The 26,036-nt window shown below is 40.7% G+C and overlaps 1 protein-coding gene across 1 annotated transcript; it reads right to left on the bottom strand.

The window, feature by feature from the left end:
- Window positions 1–4,092: 4,092 nt before the first annotated feature.
- Window positions 4,093–18,026, bottom strand: LOC123949167 (transcobalamin-1-like). Its single transcript, XM_046016520.1, has 9 exons — window positions 17,916–18,026; window positions 14,921–15,100; window positions 13,274–13,414; window positions 12,213–12,365; window positions 10,098–10,285; window positions 7,767–7,956; window positions 6,340–6,526; window positions 4,859–4,977; window positions 4,093–4,315 (listed from the first exon to the last, which is right to left on the bottom strand). The coding sequence occupies exons 1-9, from the start codon at window positions 17,992–17,994 to the stop codon at window positions 4,254–4,256; spliced, it is 1,299 nt and encodes a 432-aa protein (XP_045872476.1). The 5' UTR covers window positions 17,995–18,026; the 3' UTR covers window positions 4,093–4,253.
- Between the last annotated feature and the right edge of the window lie 8,010 nt (window positions 18,027–26,036).

Here is a 26,036-nt window from a genome sequence, read left to right as displayed (position 1 = left end):
GCTTCCAGTCAACAGCCAGGGAAGGAGGAATCCTGCCAACAATGATGTGAATGATCTTGAAAGCTGATTCTTCCCCAGTTGAGCTTTCAGATGAAGCTTCATTTGACATCTTGATTGTGGCCTGATTGAGAGACCCTGACCCACAGAAACTATGAGATAATACAAATTATTGTTTTAAGGCACCAAATTTTAGAGTGACTTGTATTATTAACGAATGCATGGTGTATGGTGGGAGACGAGGCCAGAAAGCAGTCCGAGGGCTTTGCATGTCATGTGAAGGAGTGGTAGGCATAATAATGCCCTCTGTGCTTCCCAACCCCCACCTGGCCACATCCTAATCCCTAGAACTTGTGACTATGTTAGGTCATATGGCAGGGGGAGACTAAGTTTGCTAATGAGCTGACTTTAACATAGGAAAGTTATTTTAGATTATTGGGGTGGACCCACTGTGACCAGAGGTCCATATATGTAGAAGAGGGAGGCAGGAGAGTGAATCAGAGAAGGGGATGTGGTTATGGGAACAGAGGTCAGAATGACACAACTGTTCATTTTGGAGGTGGAGATTTGTGGGCCTCCCCCAGAAGCTGGAAAAGGCAAGGAAATGATTCTCCCCTAGAACCTCTAGAAGGAACTCAGCCCTTTCAACACCTTGATTTGATCCCAGTGAGATCCCTTTCTGACTTCTGACCTCCAGAATTGTACAATATGTTTGTCTTAGGCCAGTAAATTAGTGGTAATTTGTTGCAGCAACAATTACAATTTTTTTTTCTAATACAGGTTTAGGATCCCAGTATGCCACTGAGGTTGGGTTCCAGAACCTGCTAGTGACCATCCTGAGATCACCCACACCCTCTTGGTGTGCCTGCTCTTTATTTTTTAATTTTTATGTTTTTATGGTTCATCATTGTTTTATTTGCTTTTCTTAACACAATCTTGAAATGTTTCTTTAACTCATTTGTATTTTAGAATCAACCATATTATTTCTACAGCCCAGAATGAAAAACAATAAATATCTTGATAAAGTTTAATGTTCTTGATAAAGATTAATATTCAAAGAGTTTACATAATTTTTTCCTCTTTTTTCTTTTTTTATATGTTATGTTGATTACCATAGAGTACATTAGTTTTTGATGTAGTGTTCCATGATTCATTATTTGTGTATAATACCCAGTGCCTGCTCTTTAAACATACACTTTCTTATAAATTGCCACTTACAGCCATGGTTACTGCAAGACCAATTATGATACAGTTGTTCAGCTAGCAAATAACTTCCAGAACAGAAGCCGCACAGGCCATACATTTTTTAACTCATGTATTTTGATAGTCATTGGCTAACTATTGACTGATCTTTTTTTTTTTTTTTGAGAAATAGTTGGGGGTGAGGACAAGGAGAGACAGAGGGAGAGAGAGAGAGAGAGAGAATATTAAGCAGGCTCCACACTCAGCACAGAACCCATCCTGGGAATCGATATCAGGACCCTGAGATAATGACCTGAATATAAATCTAGAGACATGTGCTCAACCAACTGAGTCACCCAGGCACCCCTTGACTGAAACTTATTTTTTATTTGCCTGTTTTTTCCTGTGCCTCACTGTCTGGCATCCAAGCACCCAGACTCTCAATGGATGTCTGAGAGGTTTATTTGTGTTGATTATTCTCTGCTGTGGTCACAGAGGGAAGTTTCTCCCCTCAGACTCTCTCGGTTCTGTCGTAGTGTTAAGCCTTAGAGCTTCTCATAAGGCAGGTGTGGCCAGAGCTAGGATTCCATGGGCAATGTCAGTAGAATGCAAAGGGAATGTTACTCCACTTCTCTCCATGTCTGTCTCTGTGATTAAAGGCATTCCTATCAGATAGCAATGTTACTATATTCTATTACGGGACCAATGGTTGGAAGAAACTGAGCTCTGTCTGCTAAGAATGGAGGCTCGTGGTGCTACAGGGAAGTGTTAGAAACACAATGGCATAAAGTGAGATTTTATGTTTGATCCAATGAGAGGAATTAAATGAGAATTGCAAAGGAAAGGGCTTTTTCATGCTGTGATTACATGTTATTTGATTCTGTGTCAGTGTGTCAATTAGAATATCCTTATACCACATTTGGGAGAATAGGTCTAATATAAATTGTGTGCTTTACTGATGTTGAGTGATTATTATTGAAAGTGACCTAGAATCTTTGTATGAGAGTCTGCAATCTCAAAAGGACCCATTCCAACTTCGTTATTTTGAGATTCAATTTCATTGGTCCATTGCAGGGTCAGTACTTCCTGTTATTTTTTCCTTGAGTGTCATTATTTTTCCTGATGGACAAAACTAACCATATGTACTGTCCCGCCCCCCAGCCAGGATATTACCACTTTCAAATCTGTCTTTTTTTTTTTTTTTAGATTTTATTTATTTATTTGATAGAGAGAGATCACAAGTAGGCAGAGAGGTAGGCAGAGAGAGAGAGAGAGAGAGAGAGGGAGAGAGGGAAGCAGGCTCCCTGCTGAGCAGAGAGCCCGATGCGGGACTCGATCCCAGGACCCCGAGATCATGACCTGAGCCGAAGGCAGCAGCTTAACCCACTGAGCCACCCAGGCGCCCTCAATTCTGTCTTTTTGAGTGTAATTGTTAACAGTGTTTTCTTTCACTCTTTACGGTGTTGTGGTTGGATGATAAATTGTACGGTCACACTGTGTATCATAGTGAGGAATAGCAATTATATAATATTTTGCATATTTATCACCATAAGCCATTATCCCTCAATTTCACATAGCTTGTAGAGTTTAGAAACAGATCTGACAGCTGTGGCACCATGTGGACAGCATCATGGAGGTCTGATGTCTCTAAATGAGCTTTCAAGCTGAGACCCAGACCCAAGGGGATAGAATCCATTGCTGTCTGGTTATGAGGTCATCTGTCATATGAAGTTAATGAAGAATAGGTGGAGTTGATCCTGAGGGTTGAGGATCAGTACCAGAAAGCAATGGTCAAATCCTAACTATGAAGCAGGGCTGCTGGTGGAGGGGAGGAAGCTAAGAGTATCATGAAGGAAACACAGGAGGAAAGAGGGAGACATTGATAATATAATTCTGTCTGAAGATATCTTTCTTTTGGGGTCTGCTTTATTTAAAGATTTTATTTGTTTATTTATTTGAAAGAGAGAGCAAGAGAAGTAAGGAGCAGAGGGATAGGGAAGAGGGGAAGAATCTCAAACAGTCTTGGTGCTCAGCATGAAGCTCACTGCAGGGCTCAATCTCACTGAGATCATGGCCTGAGCTGAAAGCAAGAGTGGGATACTCAATTGACTGACCCACCCAGTCATCCCTGATTTATTTTTATTTTTAGATTTATTAATTTATTTTAGAGAATCAGAGAAGGAGAGAGATAGTGGTAGCTGGGGGAGGGGCAGCGGGGGAGAGAGAAAGAGAATCTCCAAACAGACTGCCCTCTGAGCAGTGAGCCTAACACCGCTGATGCAAGGGTTCTAAGATCAATGACCTGAGCCAAAACCAAGAGTCAGTCACTTAATTGACTGAGCCACCCAGGCACCCCTCGGTGCCCCTGATTTTTTTTTAAACGTGAATTCTACTGAAATGAACATCAACGGTGATTTTTTTACACATGTATTTTGATGATATGACTATCAGAGTGATTTTTATGGGGCAGTAAAAGGAAAATACATGTTGGAGAATAAATGGGACCCGAGGGGGATAGCTGGAGGAGGGGATGATATTATTCCTGAGACTTTATGGACTGGTCTTTTATGTAGAAGTCTCACCTTTCCCTCTTTCTTCAGAGCAGTATTTTTCTCTCTACTCACTGCCTTTCTGAGGTCAATATGTCCACTCAGTTTGTCCCTTAAGCCTAGGCTTTGGAGAGCTATCTCCCTATAGATTTTCTACCTGATCTCATTGGCTACTGCTTTGACTTTAGATCTAGAACCTTGTCTCCATTCCCACCCACTGTCCAAACTCACTGACACAGCAGTGGGACCTTGAGTAGAACTCAGTTTAGACATGTAGTCTAGTCTCTTTTCCCTTTCCTCTTCCTGTGGTAGTTTTACCTCAATCAATAATCCCCCTTTAAAATGAAATGATTAGAAAATGCTCTTTTTGTATTGCTGTTGACCTTTAATTGAACACACAAATAGAAGGAGGTTACTGACCCTCCTACTGAAATTGAGATGAGTGAAAAGGAAGGCATGAGGCCAATGTCTGTGGGCAAGTCTAGTGCAAAAGGATTCAATCCAGCTAAGGAAGGTTTGAATTTATTAGTATGTGCTCCAACGAACCTCCAAATCATCTCCTTCATGGACAATGTAACTACCAGGTCCTAAAAGGAAGAATAAGAAGTAGATCAAATGATTTTATGTATTTATGTATTTATTTATTTAAGTTCAATTAACCAACATATACTACATCATTGGTTTTTGATATAGTGTTCAATGATTCATTAGTTGCATATAACACTCAGTGCTCATCACACCATGTGTGCTCCTTAATACATATCACCTATTTTTTGTTTTTTGTTTTTTAAGTTTTATTTATTTTAGAGAGAAAGATAGCACGAGCAGGAGGAGGGGCAGAAGGAGAGGACAAGTATCTCAAACAGACTCCCCACTGAGCATGGAGTCCTACTCAGGGCTTGCTCTCACAACCCTGAGATCATGGCCTGAGCTTAAAACAAGAAATGGACATGTAACTGACTGAGTCATCCAGGTGCCCAATGGCTCAAATGATTTAACTACCAAATCACCAAAGAATGGATCTCACTTTCCCAACACCTTGGCACATTCCCCACCAAAGTTCACACACTCACATCAGGATGTTTGGGGCGTTGTCACTCCGTGGGGTTTTTTAGCACTCTCTCCCTTACCTTGGCTCAGAGGTTCACCATTGCTCAGGAGCTCCCAGTAGGTCCTGTCATTAGGGTTGGCCTTTATGCCCCGAACACTGATGATGTAGGGGCCCCATGAGGTCTCCTCTGCTTTGAACCTTTGGGCACAATAAATGGGTTTCAGGAACTTAGAACTTTCAAGGGCAACATTAATGAGCATTTATTTCTCAAACTTCAATGGACCTAAGAATCATTTGAAGCCATTATCAAGAAAAGCAGATTTTCCGGCTCTATCCTCAGATACTTTGATTCTGTCGGTAAGTAGGTGGTGACTAGGAATCTGCATGTGTCATAAACACACCAGGTGGTTCGGATGCAGGCACCGCACAGTTTCTGCTGAATTAGAGGAACGAAGCCTATTTCTGCCCCTGCTGCCCTTCGTGGTGGACACTAGGGACTAGTGTCTACACTAGTAGACAGTTGTTGTTGACAACTGCTAATCTTCTACCCCAAGGAGTAACAGTTGAAGAGACAAAAGCAGCAGAAGAAAATGTTAACTTCACATCCTAGAGGCGTCATAAGTAAGTAGGTTTTCTCTTAGGAAAGAAGAACAGGAAAGAGCAACTTAATATTTCATGTTTATTAAGAAGTGACATGGCCAGTATCTGTTTCACATTCACATGAGAGGGAATGAGAATGAATGCCTTCTTGGGAGCCCTTGAAAGCAACCTGTATAATAGTTACATTCCACATATATAATATTTACCTTACTTACTACATATATGTATAAATATAATTTTCTCTATGGCATCTTACCTCATGTGACTAGAAAGTAAATGATTAGATTTAGGGAGTCAAGTGAACCATAACTTTCAGAGGCAAAGTCAATTATCTTAATTTTAAAATATTTGACCTTCTTAGGCCAGGGAACCTTACTCTAATGGTCCATGAATCTGAAAGCGGGGGAGCATGGAGAGACCCAGGGTATTTGTGAAACCTCTGATTTAAAGGGCAAGTTTTGTGTGCGTGTTTACTTGTCTGCGATCAGCAGCCACTGCACTCATCTGATTTTTATTTATTTATTAATTTTATTTTTTAATTAATTTTTTATTATGTTCAGTTAGCCAGCATATAGTACATCATAAGTTTTTGTTGTAGTGCTCACCTAATGAATCCTTGAACAATCATCTGATTTTTAAAGGGGGCAATGATTCAAAAATAATGACCCAGTGTTCTAAACACAGAATGACTGAGCTAAGATTCTATTTGTTGAAGGAATTTTACTGAGAGAAGAGAGATCCCTGGGCCTTATTTACCCATTAAGTGAACATTAATTTACTATCTACTATATGCTAGAAGATGGAAAGTCTCACCTTTTTTTTTTTTAACCCCTGCCATGAGGTATAGATGGCCAGCAAGGTACAGATAAAGAATGTAGTTTGTATTCAGGTGCTTATGTGTTCTTACTGAGTCTTTCAAAATCACCAAATAGCTTCACCTTAGGTTGCATACAGACATACCAAAATAGAGTTTGATTTTCCTTCTCAGCTTGTACCATTACATCTAGGAAGACAGAACCATTTGCCACAGAGACAGGGATGTTATCTGCTTGATCATCGATTACCACAGAGTAATTTACTTGGATTTGTGAGGGTGAGACAGGAGGTGTCACTGGTGGAGATTCCTGAGTGGTGATGTTGAAGGAATCTGGCAACGGGAAAAGAAAGAGAAGAATTACTATTCAGAATAATAAAAAAAGGTGTTAGAACATACCCATCCAGTCCCTCCCCCAGGACTCCTTTCCTCTAAGGAGAGGAGGATTTGCTACAAGGAGCAAGAATCATCAACCAAGGGCCAGATCTCTTCTGTGACTAAACCAGATAGGCACCAGTTTGTAAGTGCGTGTGTTTGGCCCCACTCCCAGCTGTTTTGGCAATTCAGTTGCCCTGTTTTCTCCTGTTTCTCACAGAGGCTCCTGAGTTTTGGGGGGTTTTGTTTCTGCTTGTTTTTGTTTTTGTTTTGCTTTGGTACAGCATACAATAATGCTCCCCCCCCGCTTTTTGGATGCTTTTTTATCTCTTAATGTTTATTGAAAACATATTAAGCACCAATTGCTGTACTGATGATTTTACTTGGCTTATCTTATTCAGTTTATAAAAACCCACATTAGATACTTTATCATTTGCATTTTTTATATTATTAAACTGAAGTTTGATATTAAACATTTTATCTGAGGTCCCTAAACATACCTATAAATGTCTGACCCAGGAGTGGTCAGAGATAAAAGTCAAGTCTTTTATCCTTTGTTGAACAATCTGTTGTTTGAATATATGATTCATGCTGTAATTTTCTTATACTACTGCCATATTCCTCCCATATTCCTCTGAGTTCCCTGAGGGCTCACTCATTGTGCATAACAGAGAGTCAGACAGCATACTTTGTTTAGAATGGGAATGATGCTCAGCACATTTCTCTAACCATCAAAAATATCCCTTGGGAGACAGACATCATTGAATCAAATCTACCTTGTTTATCAGTGTTAGAACCAAGAACAACATGTACTACACTGTTAAGAACGAATCCTCAGGGGGCGCCTGGGTGGCTCAGTGGGTTAAAGCCTCTGCCTTCAGTTCATGTCATGATCCCAGGGTCCTGGGATCAAGCCCCATATTGGGCTATCTGCTCAGCAGGAGCCTGCTTCCCCCTCTCTCCCTCTGCCTGCCTCTCTGTCAACTTGTTATCTCTGTGTGTCAAATAAATAAATAAATAAAATCTTTGGGGGAAAAAAAAAGAACAAATCCTCAGGTGGTTATAATCACTGGTGACGCATGGAGGACCGCATTCTATCTGGGAACTGTTATGCTTTAGAGGTTTATCTGGTCACTTTTGGTCCCTAAGAACATCTTAGTCTCACATTCTTTGGGTTTTCTGCTCTTTAGTACTCTACCTGAGCCATAGACACAAGGAGAGTCTTTGTTAACATCCAAGTAGGTCTTTCCCATCAGGGCCGGTAAGATTTGAGCTGCAGCAGTTGGCATACGGAATGCTCCTTGAGAAATTTCTGTGAGCACTGTGTCCCGTGTTTTTTGGCAAGCCCATTGACTTTCATTGTAATAGTTGGGTGAGACAAAGAGAGCCTAATGTTTAGACAAAGAATGAGAGGGAATGAGAATGAATGAGAGAAATGTCAAATAAGGGGAAAGCCTACATCTAATGAATTCAGTAAATATTTACTGGACATTGACCACAGGGGAAGCACCTTGGACAACTAGGATACCTTTCTTGACACCAAGAAATTTAAAAACTAGTTGGAGGGGAGGTGGGGAATTGCTTAATAACACAACCAGTAACGGCATCAATAAGAACAGACTTTCTCTAATGGTAGAGAAATATTCACTCCTGTATTCATATTCACCCTTTAGCCTTGATATGGAACAATACCTGTCACATAGGAGATACTTGATAAATGCTGTTAACAGACTAATCATGAAGGAGTTCCTAAGGTAAATGCCTTAAGAGAATCATCTAGTGCCATGGCTTTTCAGAAGAGGAAGAGCACATAAACATTTTGTGACCCTGAAGAAAGGCTTGGTGGAGAAGGCAGTACTTGAGGTAGACCTTGATGGTATGACAGTATTTCAGTAGGAGACAGGAGAGGAGCACTGTACCCAGAGGGAATAGCATGATCAAGGATGCTAGAGTAGGTGGGGCCAGGGCATGGCCTGTCTCTGATGATACTATCTGCAAAACCTCCAGGGAATTCCTCATGGCCTGGGAGGACTGGTGTACAGGGGGAGACTCAGGGTGATTGTGGAAGAACAGGCTAGAGAATGAGGTTGGGGGCTTATTGGTGGATCCCTGAGCTTCAGGGTGATGTGTCTGACATTATTTCCATAACAGTGTGGAGTCAAATAGATTCTTGAATAGAAACTATAGAAGCAGTAAATGTAAACTGGAGAGGACAGCATGACAGGGTAGGAAAATTTAGGAAGGTATCAGAGTGAGTAAGACAAGGACAAACATGGGTTAGTCCTGCAGATGTCGCTCTGTAGTTTCTAAGGGAAGAACGGTTCCTCTTTCCATTTTCTCCTGAAGACCCTTTAAGTTATCCAAGAAGTCAACAAGCATTTGTGGGATATTTTTAAAAAAGGATTATATTTCATTTCGTCTTCAAAACTGTCTTGTAGGCAAGCAGCTCTCAAGTCTGCTGTGAATGAATGTTCGTGCTCCATCTCCAAGTTTCTGTGTGAACTGGCTGGTGTGGAGCCTAAATATTAGTGTTTTCTGAAAGCTCTTTCAGGTGATTCAAATGTGCAGCCAGAATGGGCAACCACTGTTTTATGAAGTGCAAACTCAGCTAGACAGACAACAGCCTCAACAGCACCAAAAACCTGTGTTATTGGACCCCTGTTACACCCCCAGCTTCTTCTTCTGCTTTTTCCCAAGGACCCTCACTGACCATACTGAACACCTTGATCTTCCTAAAATACCTTATGTTCTTTTGTGCCTCTGATCTTTGTCCTTGCTGTCTTCTCTCCCTTGGAAAGTCCTCTCATCCTAGGGTGGCCTGGCAGACCCCTATTCATACTACTGGGTGAATTTTTTTTTCTGTAAATCCCCCTTCATCTCTTCTTGTATCTACCCCTTAGAGTCATGTAAATTAGTGAGTGAATGCAGGAATAAAGCCCCAGACTTCAAGGAACATATACAGGACAGAGTGGGTGCTGAGTATGAGTTTTGAAACCAACTGTTTAGGTTCCTTCTCCATGTGAATCACTTTTTGGCCTTGTAATGTTAGGCAAGTTACTGATACTTCATAACTCACGCTCTTATTCTGTGAAATGGAAGTAATAATATTTTCCTCACTGGGTTGTTGTGTGCATTAATGAGCATGACAGTAAATACTAGCTCGTATTACTGGCACTGTCTCTTATCACTTGGACAATCATAATCTAATTTGGGAGGTAAGAGGAAAGCACCAAACTCTGGTATATGGCATATGGTGAAATTGCATTTGATAGAACAACATAGGAGGTTGGAGGAGACTCTAAAATTAGAAAAAAGTTGTCATCAGGAAAAGCTCATGGAAGCACTGGACATGCAAATGTAAGGATCTAAGGTGAGAAGAATACATTTCCATCAGGGGAGAAGAATCACATAAAATCAGTTCATATAGGAAACAGAATAGATAATATCTTTGGGGCCAGGAAGAAAGGATACAGATATTTCTTTCCTTCATGACTCTCATCTCTGTCCCCTATTTTACCTTCTGACTTACCTGCATAGCTTCTCCTGTACTATATATGTTTCCGAGGAGACCATTTTCTGTTTTCTGAGACAGAATCTTGTTTACCAGTGACTTTGTATGTTTATCAATATTCTCTATATCCTTTCTATCTATTTGTTCCTGCCCTCTTGTTTTGTTCTTCACACAGGTCAGAGCCAGGACAGCCATCGCACCAGTATCTGCCAGGAAACAAAACATGGTGATAGGGTGAACAATCATTCTAGTTTGCCTTGGACTGAGGGGTCTCCTGGTATGTAGGATTTTCATTGCTCAAAAAGGCACAGATCTGGGCAAACTGGGAAGATTGGTCATGCTAACTGATGATGGGTGAGAAGGATTTGAAGAGATAGCAATCATACCTCCAGCACTAACCACTCAAATATTTCAAGATCCCTTCCTTATGTTGAGTAACGCTGTACATTTTACTCAATAACTCATGTGTTGGTCATAGAAACATATGGATTTGCAGATTCATACACATGAACAGTCTCCTTCTACATCTCGGTTGTTCTTATTTATTTTTTTTTTCACCTCAGCCACATTGGCAAAGGAATTGAGAGAACTCAGGATGAAATCCCAAGTAAAACGTGTCTTTGTAATGTTCCAATGTTTCCATCAGGCTAATTAGAAAATTGAACTTAAGAGAATTATTTTCCATTAAATCTTCTTAAGGGGAAGAATGAGCCAAGAGTTTGCAAGAAAGGAGGAAAAGGTCTTCTTCTGGTTTGTTATTTAGTTCCCCCTGACATTCCCTCTCCCACAGAAAAGAGAAAATGAAAAATTTCACATTCTCTTTATTATCTAGAGCTATTGAGTAGTGATTTTCTTTGGGTTTCCTGGAGAAAGATAAGCTTGTGTGTTTGGATCCATCAGGCTGAGCAACAATACTAGCTGTTTTTGAATGTGTAAATTGACCCAGGGGAAAATATCTGGTCCTTCTCTGTTAGGGATACAAACTTTATTGATCAAAATATCGGACCTTGTCCCTGGAGAGATTGTGTTGTACAAGTGAGCCCACACATCCAAATGGTCCCAATAAATTACAGAGGTAAATTTAAGATAAATGAATTCTACTATTCTCTTTTCTCTAATACTTATACTTCCTAAAATGTCTTATATAAAGATTCTTGCAGTATATCAAGTTAGTGCAGCCACTTTGGAGAACAGTGTGGAGATTCCTGAAGAAATTAACAATAGAGCTTCCCTATGACCCTGCAATTGCACTGCTGGGTATTTACCCCAAAGATACAGATGTAGTGAAAAGAAGGGCCATCTGTACCCCAATGTTTATTGCAGCAATGGCTACGGTCGCCAAACTGTGGAAAGAACCAAGATGTCCTTCAACAGATGAATGGATAAGGAAGATGTGGTACATATACACGATGGAGTATTATGCCTCCATCAGAAAGGATGAATACCCAACTTTTGTAGCAACATGGACGGTACTGGAAGAGATTATGCTGAGTGAAATAAGTCAAGCAGAGAGAGTCAAGTATCATATGGTCTCACTTATTTGTGGAGCATAACAAATAACATGGAGGACATGGGGAGATGGAGAGGAGAGGGAGTTGAGGGAAACTGGAAGGGGAGATGAACCATGAGAGACTATGGACTCTGAAAAACAACCAGAGGGTTTTGAAGGGGCGGGGGGGGGTAGGAGGTTGAGGAACCAGGTGGTGGGTAATAGGGAGGGCATGTACTGCATGGAGCACTGGGTGTGATGCCAAAACAATGAACACTGCTATGCTGTAAATAAACAAATAAATAAAATAAAATAAAATAAAAGATTCTTGCAGTATATCCTTATTTTACAGATGGGAAAATTAAGATCAAGAGTTAATATCCATTCCATTGGTTATATAATTCAAAGAAGGGGTAGGCTAGGTACTGGATCTTTCTACTATAGTACACACCTGGAAAGATGCTTAAATGCACCCCCCGCCCCAATGTCCATTTGTCTCAAAAAGAAAATTCTCTTTCCTGATCAGCAGGGCAAAGAGGATTAAAAAAAAAAAATCCAGGTACTTACTGGTAGAAAAACTCAAAGGAAAAGACTTACCAGTGACTGTGTCCTCCATCCCAGGGGAAATGGGTGTAATGACTCACCTACTGAGAACTGTCCATGAAAATAGTAATTTTTATTTTCAGGATTGAAGAATTTAGCAACTTCATGGATTGAGTAATTCCCACTGAACAGACACAAGGCCAAAATGTCCAGACTGAGCTGGTAGTAGTTAGTCAGTGGATTACCATTATGATCTGTCAGAGAGGAAGGAAATACCTTACTCATGGCAATAATACTGGAGTAATACATTTTTAATCTATTTCCACCTGCTTTATTAGAATTTCTTTATATTTAAGGAAAGGTGAGTCATAGAGGAAGGAAGATCACTCATAGAATCGGCAAACCTGAGAAATGTAAAGGCTGTTAAGAGCAACCAAATTCAACTCAACTCCTTTCACTTTGTAACTGAGAAGACTCAGCACTAAAGAGATGAAAACACCATCCTGATACTCAGGTGGTTACAGAAGTAGGACTAGAACACAGATTTCCCACCACTAAGCTTCTTGCACTTTTACTGGAAATGTGTCCAAACTGTAAGTAGAAGAAGCAGAGGTCATCTCACAAGAAGATGGGACCAGAGTGCGACTTAATGAATAATAGGATAAATACTGGGTGGGTGTTGAAATAAAATCAATGCACTTCACTAACAGCCATCATGGTCAGCCTATTACTCCCAGTGATAAAGCACTTTTGGCCATCTTTATCTCTCCTACTAGTACCAGATGCTTGGGTACTTCTGACATAGTGTCTAATGTCACTCAGCTATTATTGGTGTATTTCATTATTTGTCTAAAAGCCAAGCTTCTGGAGAACAAGAGAACTGTGTTAAGTGTGTGTGTGTGTGTGTGTGTGTGTGTGTGTGTGTGTGTGTGTGTGTGTTCATCATCATATGTAAGATTGATGTAAAGTCAATACTCATTTGAAACTATTTGAAAAGAAAATTCAAGATGCATGTTGAAAGAAGAAGGGAAAGTGATTTGCAAACAGATGTGGGATGAATAGAATGAAGAGAAGAAAGGAAGACTGAGGGGAAACTGTTCAGTTCTGAACCACTAAAGGAGAAGACAAGGTTGTCCAGGGTCTCTGAACATTTGATTCTCACCCATATTTTTAATTTCTGCTCGGAATTTATTTTCTAGATCTTTGACCAGGTCAGAATAATTTATAGAAGTTCCAGCAGGCCCTTTACATGCTCCCAAAGCCAGTATAGCCAAGGCAAGCTGTCCCGAGGTTAAAGATGGCTCTGAAAAGAAACGTATTCGATTTTAACAAGGTACATGCTTGTGATTTTTTTTTTTCTTGGTATCCTGTTGTTCTTGACTTACATCACCTGTCAATTCTTTTTTTCCACTCTATACAAATATTTTAATGTTGTCTTCTTTATTCTCAAAGCAGAGACTTTTCTAGCAGTGCTGTGTAAATGCCAGCTAGATCAGAGTCTTCCCCATGAAATCATGAGGTGTTTTGGGAATCCTGCAATCCTTATAAAAAATTTAAAAGAAAAAAAATAGATAATAAAACTTTGGGATTTACTCTCTTTGTGGGTGCCATCTTGCCAAGATAGTAATAATTGACTTGGATGTTCTGCCTTGTAGAGTATCAAAATTCTCAGGTTTCTTGTAATTCTTAGAATAATATTGTGAGGTAGTTAGGGGTGGCTTCATTTCTCCCTCATCTCAATTAGAAAACTAAGGCTCCGTATTGACATGAAGGGCTCAGCATCTAGCCTGCATTCAACCCTAGTCCTCATCTGGGGTGCCTAGGTGGCTCAGTTGGTTAAGCATCTGACTCTTGATTTTGGCTCAGTTCATAGTCTCAGGGTTGTGGGATTGAGCCCTGTATTGGGCTCAGCACTGAGTGCTGAGCATGGAACCTGCTTAAGATTCTCTTTCTCCGGGGGCTCCTGAGTGGCGCAGTTGGTTAAGCCTCTGCCTTCAGCTCAGGTCATGGTCCCAGGGTCTTGGGATCGAGCCCCGCATCGGGCTCTTTGGGGAGCCTGCTTCCTCTTCTCTCTCTCTACCTGCCTCTCTGCCTATTTGTGATCTCTGTCAAATAAATAAATAAATTAAAAAAAAAAAGATTCTTGGGGCACCTGGGTGGCTCAGTGGGTTAAAACCTCTGCCTTCATCTCAGGTCATGGTCTCAGGGTCCTGGGATCGAGCCCCGCATTGGGCTCTCTGCTCAGCGGGGAGCCTGCTTCCTCCTCTCTCTCTGCCTGCCTCTCCGCCTACTTGTGATCTCTCTCTGTCAAATAAATAAATTAAAAAAAAAATAAAAAAAAGATTCTCTTTCTCCCTCTCCCTCTGTACCTTCCCCTTTTCTCTAAACAAGATGAATCAAAAACAAAACAAAGCAAAGCAACAACAACAAACCCAGTCCTCATCTCTATTTCCCTGCGGTTTCCTTGCTATTGTCCTGTTTCTTACACGTGGGTGGTATCCCTCCGGGTTGTGAACTCAGGTAACTTATAGAACAGTATTAGTGGATAATAATATTAAATTTGTTTTGCTTTTCCTTGTGACTCTTTGAAGGAAAATGTGCTACAGGACACAAACAAGAAGGCCTAGCTGTAAATAGCAGGGGATTGATGTTTTGAGGTACCTTTCTGTCACCTCAAGTTTTACACAGCTAGGAAAGATGTAGCAGGGAGACTTTGGACACACAATTTTGTTCAAAGATCTGTTGCTGGACATAATCTTTATGGATAGGTAGGTCTTCTCCTAAATCTTCCAGGAACATAGGTACTCACCTGTATTTTTTGTAGTGAGATTGACTTTTTCAACCAGCGGTTGTTCTTGGCTTTGGTTCAGGATCCCAGAAAGTCTGAGGGATAGCAGTACATTGGCAGCTTGGATTCCTTTGCTGTATTTTGAATCAATCATTGTGCTTATCAGAGGTTTTATAGCAGTGTAGTTTTCTTTGCTTACCTCTGTGGCAGAGGAGGGAGAAAATAAGAATACACACTAAGAAAATATTAAGGAATGGGAACCTTAAGAAGAGGGTTGGTATCAAAATGTTTAGTAACAGATATGGCAAGACAGAGCAATCCAGTGGTCACTAGCTATGTTGCTGGAAAAGTATAAAAGTGGGTCTGGAGTCTCTGCTACATCAGGTTTTACTTCTTTGCCAACCAGCGTCAAAGTGTTACCATGTTTTAACAGCTGTTTCAGCCTTACTATTGCGTACTGGCAGAACATCAGTCCTCCCTGGGAGATCTGGTATCATTCTCTGATTTTGAGGATGAGACCTGGCCAGGATGTACTTAAAGAAACCTCCATATTTGAAGGCTTAAGGGAGACTAGAATACATGTCTTCTGACTCCCAATATGTAGTTCTTTCTGCTTGCCAGATTGAATTCTTTCTCATATCCATTTCTTGTAACTCAGTTAGGTTAATATAGAGGGAAAGAAGGCAATGCTTCTATGTTATGGTAGTGATTGACCCCAGAGCTGAATTGTCTGGTTACCCATCTGACCTAGCATCAAGATCATTATCCAGCAGCATGTACCTTTCAGAAAACCCTCTAGTCCCAACCTGCAACATGCCAAATCTCAGGTGGAAGGTAGAGGGGAGTCACATTCTATGGTAGAAGCAAAAAGAGAGTCCAGAGATCCCAAGAATGAAAGGAAAATTAGAAGAGTTAGTTACTACTTAAACATTTTTAGATGTACTTTGTTCTGGGGTGCCTGGTGGTTCAGTTGGTTAAGTGGCTGATTCTTGAATTCAGTTCAGATCATGATCTTAGGGTGGTGGGATCGAGCCCCAGGGCAGGCTCTGCACTCAGCATGCAGTGTGCTTGCAACTCTCTCTCTCCTTCTCCCTCTGCCCCTCCACCTCATGGACTCTCTCTCTCTCTTTAAAATAAATAAATTAAAATTTTTAAAAATGTCGATACTCCCAAGAAAAATCCTACCCACCTCCCAATTACCTCTTGGGTTAGTGGGATGCTGACCTCTTTGTTCAGCTAGACTTTGGCTGGACTCTCTGGCCCTTAACTTGTAACTATGGGTGACTTATGTAACTTTCTTGACCTTCAGTTCCTCATTTTAAAATTATGGATATTAACCTTTATTTTATAGATATTGGACAAAAAATCACTTAATAAACTGTAAAATACACACATATTATCACTTTTAGCTCAACTGTAGTTTCTATCACTATATTTAGAGAACTGAGGCAATGTGAGTTCTCTATTCCCAATGTGGGGCTCAGAATCTCCACCCCAAGAGCAAGAATAATATGCTGTACTGACTGAGCCAGCCAGGCACCCCTCCATATATCTTCTCTTTAAAAGAGACTCAGAGAGATCTGGACCAGTGGTTGTACAAAAGTCCTTCTTTGTTAGAAGAACAACTGGACAGTTGTTGAGTCATGGCTGAGATTTTATGGAAACATCCAGTTCAGCAGATTTTCTGGCACTGAAACAGACTTTTCATTTCCTGGTCAGCCACTCATCAGGTTCCTTGTCCACCAAAGACAGGTAATTATTTTGTACAATGGATTGAACTTCCAAACCTCCACAGAGACCCCCAATTCTTAGGATACAACCAAGGAAATGACAGGCCAGGAAGAAAAATTAGAGTTGGCAGCATTTCTGCTTTAGCTTGTGTGAACACAAGTCTTTCTGCTGTGGTGTTGATCTCTTCTTGTAGGCTCCAGAACTCCAGGAGCCTGTAGCCACCAATGGCACCACCTAGTCATCTTTGGACTGGGTTTAAGCACAATTCCAGGGTAAAGACTTACAAAAGAGAAACCGTGCACCTGAGAGCTATACCAAGCTTCCCAACATCACTTACTTCAACACCTTTCCCCAACTATCCTCAATTTATGGATGAAGCTAAAAATATTCAGAAACATTGGATCATTCAGATAGTAAGGGGTCAGACTATACCCAAACCAGTTTTTCTTTTTCCAACTTAGTAGTTTTTAATAGAATCACACAATCTTGGGATCCTATACCCAGAGGTACAAACAGGGTCTTGTACCCATGTCCTGTGGGGGTGAGTAGGAGGAAGGGGAATGTGTAACTTGGAACATCTAAACTCAATAACAAGAGAGAAGTCTTTGTTATTTGAAAGGGATTATTAACATTACTTTTTTCTGTGCAGTTATAAGGAGTTAACCCAAAACCCATGAGATGAACTTCAAAAAAGTAGATTGCATCTCAAATTCAAAATAAAACTTTCTATGATCTTGAAAAATTTCTGGTATCCTGAATAGCCTATCCTTGAATATGAAGACGAATAGACAGTTTCTTGGTAGGGTTGCTATGGTGGAGAAAATCTGAATATAAAAAGAACAGTTAGGCAAGTTAGAATTGAATCTACAACCCCTCTTTTTTAAAAAATTATTTTTATTAACATATAATATATTATTTGCCCCAGAGGTACAGGTCTGTGAATCATAGTCTTACACATTTCACAACACTTACCATAGCCCATACCCTCCCCAACATCCATAATCCAACCACCATATCCCTACCCTCCCACCCAAAATCCCTCAGTTTGTTTTGTGAGATTAAGAGTCTCTTATAGTTTGTCTGCCTCCCTCTACAACCCCTCTTAAAACAACATACATTATGGCACTTTCCTCACCTTGTCCTGCCACTTCTTACATTACTCAAAGTACCACCACATATAGAAGTGGAATAGGGTCTTCTCTCGAGTCACTCTAAACAAGTCTGCTGCCAGTGGAATTTAGAAAACTATCACACAAGGAGTCATTTTAGCTCAATGCGTACTCACCACAGATCTCACATTGTTGTCTTGGAATAAGAGAAAACAATAGAAGCCCCAGTAGGGGCAGCTGGTGGGATTGTCTCATCTTTCCAAGTGTTCTGGAATGGCGAGGGCTTGTCTGGCTATTTACTGGGTGATGGCAGAGGGTAATGAGAGCTCCTCCTTTAGCTTGCCTCAGCCTCTTTCACTTAAGCAAATATTGAGCAATATCGGGGGTGTGGCGTGGTCAAGTGTATATTTCCAAGAATTGTGATAAACCAGGAAGAAGCCTTCAAAGGTATGGTTAAGGAGGAAGAAGAACTAATATTCTTTGTTTCCTGTTCCAAACTTCAGGATTCACATTCCTTACTTTCCTTCAGCCCAATGAGAATAAATTAAATTTCTCTTTTCCACTCTACTTTGATTGCATTTTATTTATGTCTCTTGAAACATTAGATTTGTTGGGGGCAAAGGCTTAACACATATAAAAATGGAAGTAGAGTAAATGGAATCGATTCTCTAATTTCCCTTTCTGTATTTTCATTGTTGGTGTATAAAAAAGCCACTGATTTCTGTACATTGACTTTGTATCCTGCCACGTTACTGAATTGCTGTATGAGTTCTAGTAGTTTGGGGTGGAGTCTTTGGGGTTTTCCATATAAAGAATCATGTCATCTGCGAAGAGAGAGAGTTTGACTTCTTCCTTACCAATTTGGATACCTTTTATTTCTCTTTGTTGTCTGATTGCCATTGCTAGAACTTCTAATACTATGTTGAACAAGAGTGGTGAGAGTGGGCATCCTTGTCGTGTTCCTGATCTCAACGGGAAGGCTGCAAGCTTTTTCCCATTGAGGATGATATTTGCTGTGGGTCTTTCATAGATAGATTTTATGAAGTTCAGGAATGTTCCCTCTATCCCTATACTTTGAAGCGTTTTCATCAGGAACGGATGCTGGATTTTGTCAAATGCTTTTTTGCATCAATTGAGAGGACCATGTGATTCTTCTCTCTTCTCTTATTGATTTGTTCTATCACATTGATTGATTTGCGAATGTTGAACCAACCTTGCAACCCAGGGATGAATCCCACCTGGTCATGGTGGATAATCTTTTTAATGTGCTGCTGGATCCTGTTTGCTAGGATCTTGTTGAGAATCTTTGCATCCATATTCATCAGTGATATTGGTCTGAAATTCTCTTTTTTGGTAGGGTCTTTGCCTGGTTTGGGGATCAGGGTAATGCTGGCTTCATAAAAAGAGTCTGGAAGTTTTCCTTCTGCTTCAATTTTTTGGAACAGTTTCAGGAGAATTGGTGTTATTTCTTCTTTGAAAGTTTGGTAGAATTCCCCAGGGAATCCGTCAGGTCCTGGGCTCTTGTTTTTTGGGAGGTTTTTGATCACTGCTTCAATCTCATTGCTAGATATCGGTCTATTCAGGTTGTCAATTTCTTCCTGGTTCAATTTTGGGAGTTTGTAGCTTTCCAGGAATGCATCCATTTCATCTAGGTTGCTTAGCTTATTGGCATATAACTGTTGGTAATAATTTCTGATGATTGTTTCTATTTCCTTGGTGTTAGTTGTGACTAATGTACAGAAATCAGTGGCTTTTTTATACACCAACAATGAAAATACAGAAAGGGAAATTAGAGAATCGATTCCATTTACTATAGCACCAAGAACCATAAGATACCTGGGCATAAACCTAACCAAAGAAGTAAAGGACCTATACTCGAGGAACTACAGAACACTCATGAAAGAAATTGAAGAAGACACAAAAAGATGGAAGACTGTTCCATGCTCTTGGATTGGAAGAATAAACATTGTTAAAATGTCTATACTGCCTAGAGCAATCTATACTTTTAATGCCATTCCGATCAAAATTCCACCGATATTTTTCAAAGAGCTGGAGCAAATAATCCTAAAATTTGTATGGAGCCAGAAGAGACCCCGAATTGCTAAGGAAATGTTGAAAAACAAAAACAAAACTGGCGGCATCACGTTACCCGATTTCAAGCTTTACTACAAAGCTGTGATCACCAAGACAGCGTGGTACTGGCATAAAAACAGACACATAGACCAGTGGAACAGAGTGGAGAGCCCAGATATGGACCCTCAACTCTATGGTCAAATAATCTTCGACAAAACAGGAAAAAATATTCAATGGAAAAAAGACAGTCTCTTCAATAAATGGTGCTGGGAAAACTGGACAGCGATATGTAGAAGAATGAAACTCGACCATTCTCTTACACCGTACACAAAGATAAACTCGAAATGGATAAAAGACCTCAACGTGAGACAGGAATCTATCAGAATCCTAGAGGAGAACGTAGGCAGTAACCTCTTCGATATCAGCCACAGCAACTTTTTTCAAGATATGTCTCCAAAGGCCAAGGAAACAAAAGCAAAAATGAACTTTTGGGACTTCCTCAAGATCAAAAGCTTCTGCACAGCAAAGGAAACAGTCAACAAAACAAAGAGGCAACCCACGGAATGGGAGAAGATATTTGCAAATGACAGTACAGACAAAAGGTTGATATCCAGGATCTATAAAGAACTTCTCAAACTCAACACACACAAAACAGATAATCATATCAAAAAATGGGCAGAAGATATGAACAGACACTTCTCCAACGAAGACATACAAATGGCTATCAGACACATGAAAAAATGTTCATCATCACTAGCCATCAGGGAGATTCAAATTAAAACCACATTGAGATACCACCTGACACCAGTTAGAATGGCCAAAATTAGCAAGACAGGAAACAACGTGTGTTGGAGAGGATGTGGAGAAAGAGGAACCCTCTTACACTGTTGGTGGGAATGCAAGTTAGTGCAGCCACTTTGGAGAACAGTGTGGAGATTCCTCAAGAAATTAAGAGTAGAGCTTCCCTATGACCCTGCAATTGCACTGCTGGGTATTTACCCCAAAGATACAGATGTAGTGAAAAGAAGGGCCATCTGTACCCCAATGTTTATTGCAGCAATGGCTACGGTCGCCAAACTGTGGAAAGAACCAAGATGCCCTTCAACGGATGAATGGATAAGGAAGATGTGGTCCATATACACAATGGAGTATTATGCCTCCATCAGAAAGGACGAATACCCAACTTTTGTAGCAACATGGACGGGACTGGAAGAAATTATGCTGAGCGAAATAAGTCAAGCAGAGAGAGTCAAGTATCATATGGTCTCACTTATTTGTGGAGCATAACAAATAACATGGAGGACATGGGGAGATGGAGAGGAGAGGGAGTTGAGGGAAACTGGAAGGGGAGATGAACCATGAGAGACTATGGACTCTGAAAAACAACTAGAGGGTTATGAAGGGGCGGTGGGGGAGTGGGGGGGATTGGGAGGTTGAGGGACCAGGTGGTGGGTAATGAGGAGGGCACGTACTGCATGGAGCACTGGGTGTGATGCCAAAACAATGAACACTGTTATGCTGTAAATAAACAAATAAAAAAAAAAAAGAAAAAAGAAAAAAGAAAAAAAAAATGGAAGTAGAATTTGTAAGACTGAAATTGACCAGGCAAGTTGTGGGAGCCTGGCACCTGAGCATTGCTCATTATCAACACAGAGGAGACGTTATGACTCCCAGGCACAGCTTCTGATGGTCCAGTCAGTCTGTGCTTGAGATGGGCATGGCCATGAGACATAAGGCTTGAGCATACGTGGACAGCCTTAGCCTAAGGGAAACATAGGTGCTGGGGTCTCTTCACCTTTTATACCTACTACCTATTTAGTTATACAGGCCCTCAGGTATCTGTGACTAGCTTCCGTTCTCTGGGGTAACTTTGAACTAGGTACCTACAGGAGCCTGGCACCTGAGGATCTTTGGCATAGTGGTTTCTGATGCATGATTTTCTTCTAATATAGATGCCCTGCGAGTTTCATAGCCCAGGAGGAACACCCCAGAGATATACATCAAATGTGTATTTTTGCTGTGCCAGGAAAGATGTTACAAGTTCCATGTGAGAAATGTTGTCTGTCATAGGTCTTCCAAGAATTATTAGAGAATACTATCAGTTTGACCTTAAAATGTTTGTTATGGGTCAGCAAGATGGTGGCATAGGAGGTCCCCCGTGAGTTCTCTACCCTCAATGTGGTCCAACAATGGATCCTGAATGGACCCTGTGACCTGGCTCCATCCCCTCTCAGCTGTGGTTCAGGAACAGTCCTGCCCATACAGGGACCTGCCCAGTGACCCAGCAGGAGCCAGGACTATCATGCACCTGATAATAGACTTGTGGTTTGCAGACCCAACTGAGGACCCAGCAGCAGCAAGGTGACCCAGTTTCTTCCAACCTTGGAGACTATGATTCCAGAGATAATCCCATCAGCCCAGAGGCCTGACAAGTGAAGGTCTTTACCTGTCAAAAACAGGCTGTAAAGATGGAGAGGTGTTTTCTCCTTCAAACACAGACACAGATATAAGGCCAGACAGATCACAAAGCAAGGAAACATGATGCCACTAAAGAAATATTAAGTAGACCTAACAGACAAGTAGGAAAAAAAAAGCAAAGCAAAAAAGCCCCTTGACATTGGTCTTGGCAATTGTTTTTTTTTTTTTTTTTGATCTGGCACCAAAAGCACAAACAACAAAAGCAAAAATTAACAAATAGGACTACTTCAAATTGGAAAGCTTTTTTTTTGGCAAAGAAACAATAAACAGCATCAAGAGGCAACCTATAGAATGTCAAAAATTATTTATCAGATACCATATGTTTAGTAAGATATTCATATTGAAAATATATAAGGAACTCCTACAACTTAACTACCGCCCCCCCCCATAATCCCAATGGGTTTATTGGTCCCTTGCCAATGGGCAAAGGGCCTGAATAGACATTTTTCCATAGAAGACAGACCAATGACCAACAGATACATTAAAAGGTGCTTCAAGCTCTATTACAAAGCTGTCATCATCAAGACAGCATGGTACTGGCACAAAAACAGACACATAGATCAGTGGAACAGAATAGAGAGCCCAGAAATCGACCCTCAACTCTATGGCCAACTCATCTTCGACAAAGCAGGAAAGAATGTCCAATGGAAAAAAGACAGCCTCTTCAATAAATGGTGCTGGGAAAATTGGACAGCCACATGCAGAAAAATGAAATTGGACCACTTCCTTACACCACACACGAAAATAGACTCCAAATGGATGAAGGACCTCAATGTGAGAAAGGAATCCATCAAAATCCTTGAGGAGAATGCAGGCAGCAACCTCTTCGACCTCAGCCGCAGCAACATCTTCCTAGGAACAACGGCAAAGGCAAGGGAAGCAAGGGCAAAAATGAACTATTGGGATTTCCTCAGCTGCAGCAACATCTTCTTAGGAACAACGGCAAAGGCAAGGGAAGCAAGGGCAAAAATGAACTATTGGGATTTCATCAAGATCAAAAGCTTTTGCACAGCAAAGGAAACAGTTAAAACCAAAAGACAGCTGACAGAATGGGAGAAGATATTTGCAAACGACATATCAGATAAAGGGCTAGTATCCAAAATCAATAAGGAACTTAGCAAACTCAACACCCAAAGAACAAACAATCCAATCAAGAAATGGGCAGAGGACATGAACAGACATTTCTGCAAAGAAGACATCCAGATGGCCAACAGACACATGAAAAAGTGCTCCACGTCACTCGGCATCAGGGAAATACAAATCAAAACCACAATGAGATATCACCTCACACCAGTCAGAATGGCTAAAATTAACAAGTCAGGAAATGACAGATGCTGGAGAGGATGTGGAGAAAGGGGAACCCTCCTCCACTGTTGGTGGGAATGCAAGCTGGTCCAACCACTCTGGAAAACAGCATGGAGGTTCCTCAAAATGTTGAAAATAGAACTACCCTATGACCCAGCAATTGCACTACTGGGTATTTACCCTAAAGATACAAACATAGTGATCCGAAGGGGCACGTGTACCCGAATGTTTATAGCAGCAATGTCTACAATAGCCAGACTATGGAAAGAACCTAGATGTCCATCAACAGATGAATGGATCAAGAAGATGTGGTATATATACACAATGGAATACTATGCAGCCATCAAAAGAAATGAAATCTTGCCATTTGCGACGACGTGGATGGAACTAGAGCGTATCATGCTTAGTGAAATAAGTCAATCGGAGAAAGACAACTATCATATGATCTCCCTGATATGAGGGCATGGAGAAGCAACATGGGGGGGTAGGGGGATAGGAGAAGAATAAATGAAACAAGATGGGATTGGGAGGGAGACAAACCATAAATGACTCTTAATCTCACAAAACAAACTGGGGGTTGCTGGGGGGAGGTGGGATTGGGAGAGGGGGAGCGGGCTATGGACATTGGGGAGGGGAGGCGAACCATAAGAGACTATGGACTCTGAAAAACAACCTGAGGGTTTTGAAGGGTCAGGGGTGGGAGGTTGGGGGAACAGGTGGTGGGTAATGGGGAGGGCACGTTTTGCATGGAGCACTGGGTGTTGTGCAAAAAGAATGAATACTGTTACGCTGAAAAAATAAATAAAATGGAAAAAAAAAAAAAGGTGCTCAACACTACTAAATCACCAGGCAAATGCATAGCAAAACCACAGTGAGGTATCACCACCCCACTTGTTTGAATGGGTGATATTAAAGAAATGACAAGCGTTGGCATGGGTGTGGAGAGAAGGGAAACTTTGTTCAATGTTGGTGGGAATATAAATTGATATGGTCATTATGGAAAACAGTATGGAGGTTCCTCAAAAATTAGAAATGGAACTAGGATCCAGTAATCCTGCATATATACTCCAATAGATAACTGTACTCTCATGTTCTCTGCAGCATTATTCACAATAGACAAGATATAGGATCAACCTAAGTATTTGTCAGCTGATGAATGGATAAGGAAAATGTGGTATGTATATATGGTGCAATATTATTCAGCCATGAGAAAGAAGGAAATCCTATCATTTTCCACAACATGGATGGACTTTGAACATCTTATGCTAAATGAAATAAATCAGACAAAGACAAATACCATATGATATCAGTTGTACGTGGCATCTTAAAGAAGTCAGTCATAGAAGCAGATGTTAGAATGGTGGTTGCAAGTGGATATGGACTGGAGGAATCGGGAAGATGTTGGCTAAAGTGTATGAACTCTGAGCTATAGTGTGAACAAATTCTGGGGTTCTAATGTACAGCATCATAGTTATGTTTTATTTGTCTTCTGACAATTAGATTTGATGGAGCAAAACCTTAAAAGATATAAAAATGGAGGGCGCCTGGGTGGCTCAGTGGGTTAAGCCTCTGCCTTCAGCTCAGGTCATGATCCCCACGTCCTGGGATCGAGTCCCGCATTGGGTCTCTGCTTGGTGGGAAGCATGCTTCCTCCTCTCTCTCTCTCTGCTTGCCTCTCTGACTACTTGTAATCTCTCTCTGTCAAATCAATAAATAAAATCTTTTAAAAAAAGATACAAAAATGGAAATAGAAGTTGCAAGCCTGAAATTGGACCCCTCCACTAAAACTGATCTTATCAGGATCACAAGTCACTTCCACACTGCTGCTTTCAATGTTGATTTAAAATTCTCATTTAAATCAATCTCACCTGACATTGATTACTCTTTTCTCCTTACTTACTTTACGTAGCTAGAACTTCATCCTTCTATGGAGTTTTTTCCTTTTTTTTTCTACTGTCCTGACAGATTCTTTTTTGTTTTCTCTTGTTGGTTCCTCCTAATGCACCTAAATTTTCTAAAACTTGTAATATTGTAAGATTCAATATCTAAAACTCTTCTTTCTCAAGGCTTTAAATGATACCTACATGATAATGTTTTTAAAATTTATATCTCTATACAGGATATAGCTTTAATTTTAGACTTGAATTTGGCCTTGGTCTTGTGACTTACTTGGGCCAATAGGAAGTTAGTAAATATGATGGAAGAAGAAGTTTGAAAATTGTTCTTTCATTGAATTCTGTGGTTTGAAACCTGAGACCTACATAATGAGTGAACAAGAGCTAGCCAGCTGGAAATGCCACAGAAGAGAACGGAAGCATTCCATATTCAGCCTGCCAAACTGCCTGATGTGTGAGGAGATTTTTAGATCTTTTAGCATTGATTGAGCCACCAGATGTAAAATAATGTGACTCTGGTCAAGATTAATAGAGTATCTGGATAAA

The sequence above is a fragment of the Meles meles genome, chromosome 8 (assembly GCF_922984935.1).
Source record: "Meles meles chromosome 8, mMelMel3.1 paternal haplotype, whole genome shotgun sequence".
NCBI classification, from domain to species: Eukaryota; Metazoa; Chordata; class Mammalia; order Carnivora; family Mustelidae; genus Meles; species Meles meles.
Note: the sequence above shows the minus strand (reverse complement) of the source record. Positions and strands in the feature narration are given on the sequence as shown.

Excerpts from the sequence above, each read along its gene's own strand:
- LOC123949167 (XM_046016520.1), bottom strand. The coding sequence starts at position 17,994 with ATGAGACAATCCCACCAGCTGCCCCTACTGGGGCTTCTATTGTTTTCT. Across the intron at positions 15,101-17,915 it reads ACAACAATGTGAGATCTGTG|AGGTAAGCAAAGAAAACTAC; the intron begins GTGAGTACGCAT and ends CCTCTGCCACAG. Across the intron at positions 4,316-4,858 it reads TGGTGAACCTCTGAGCCAAG|GACCTGGTAGTTACATTGTC; the intron begins GTAAGGGAGAGA and ends TCTTCCTTTTAG.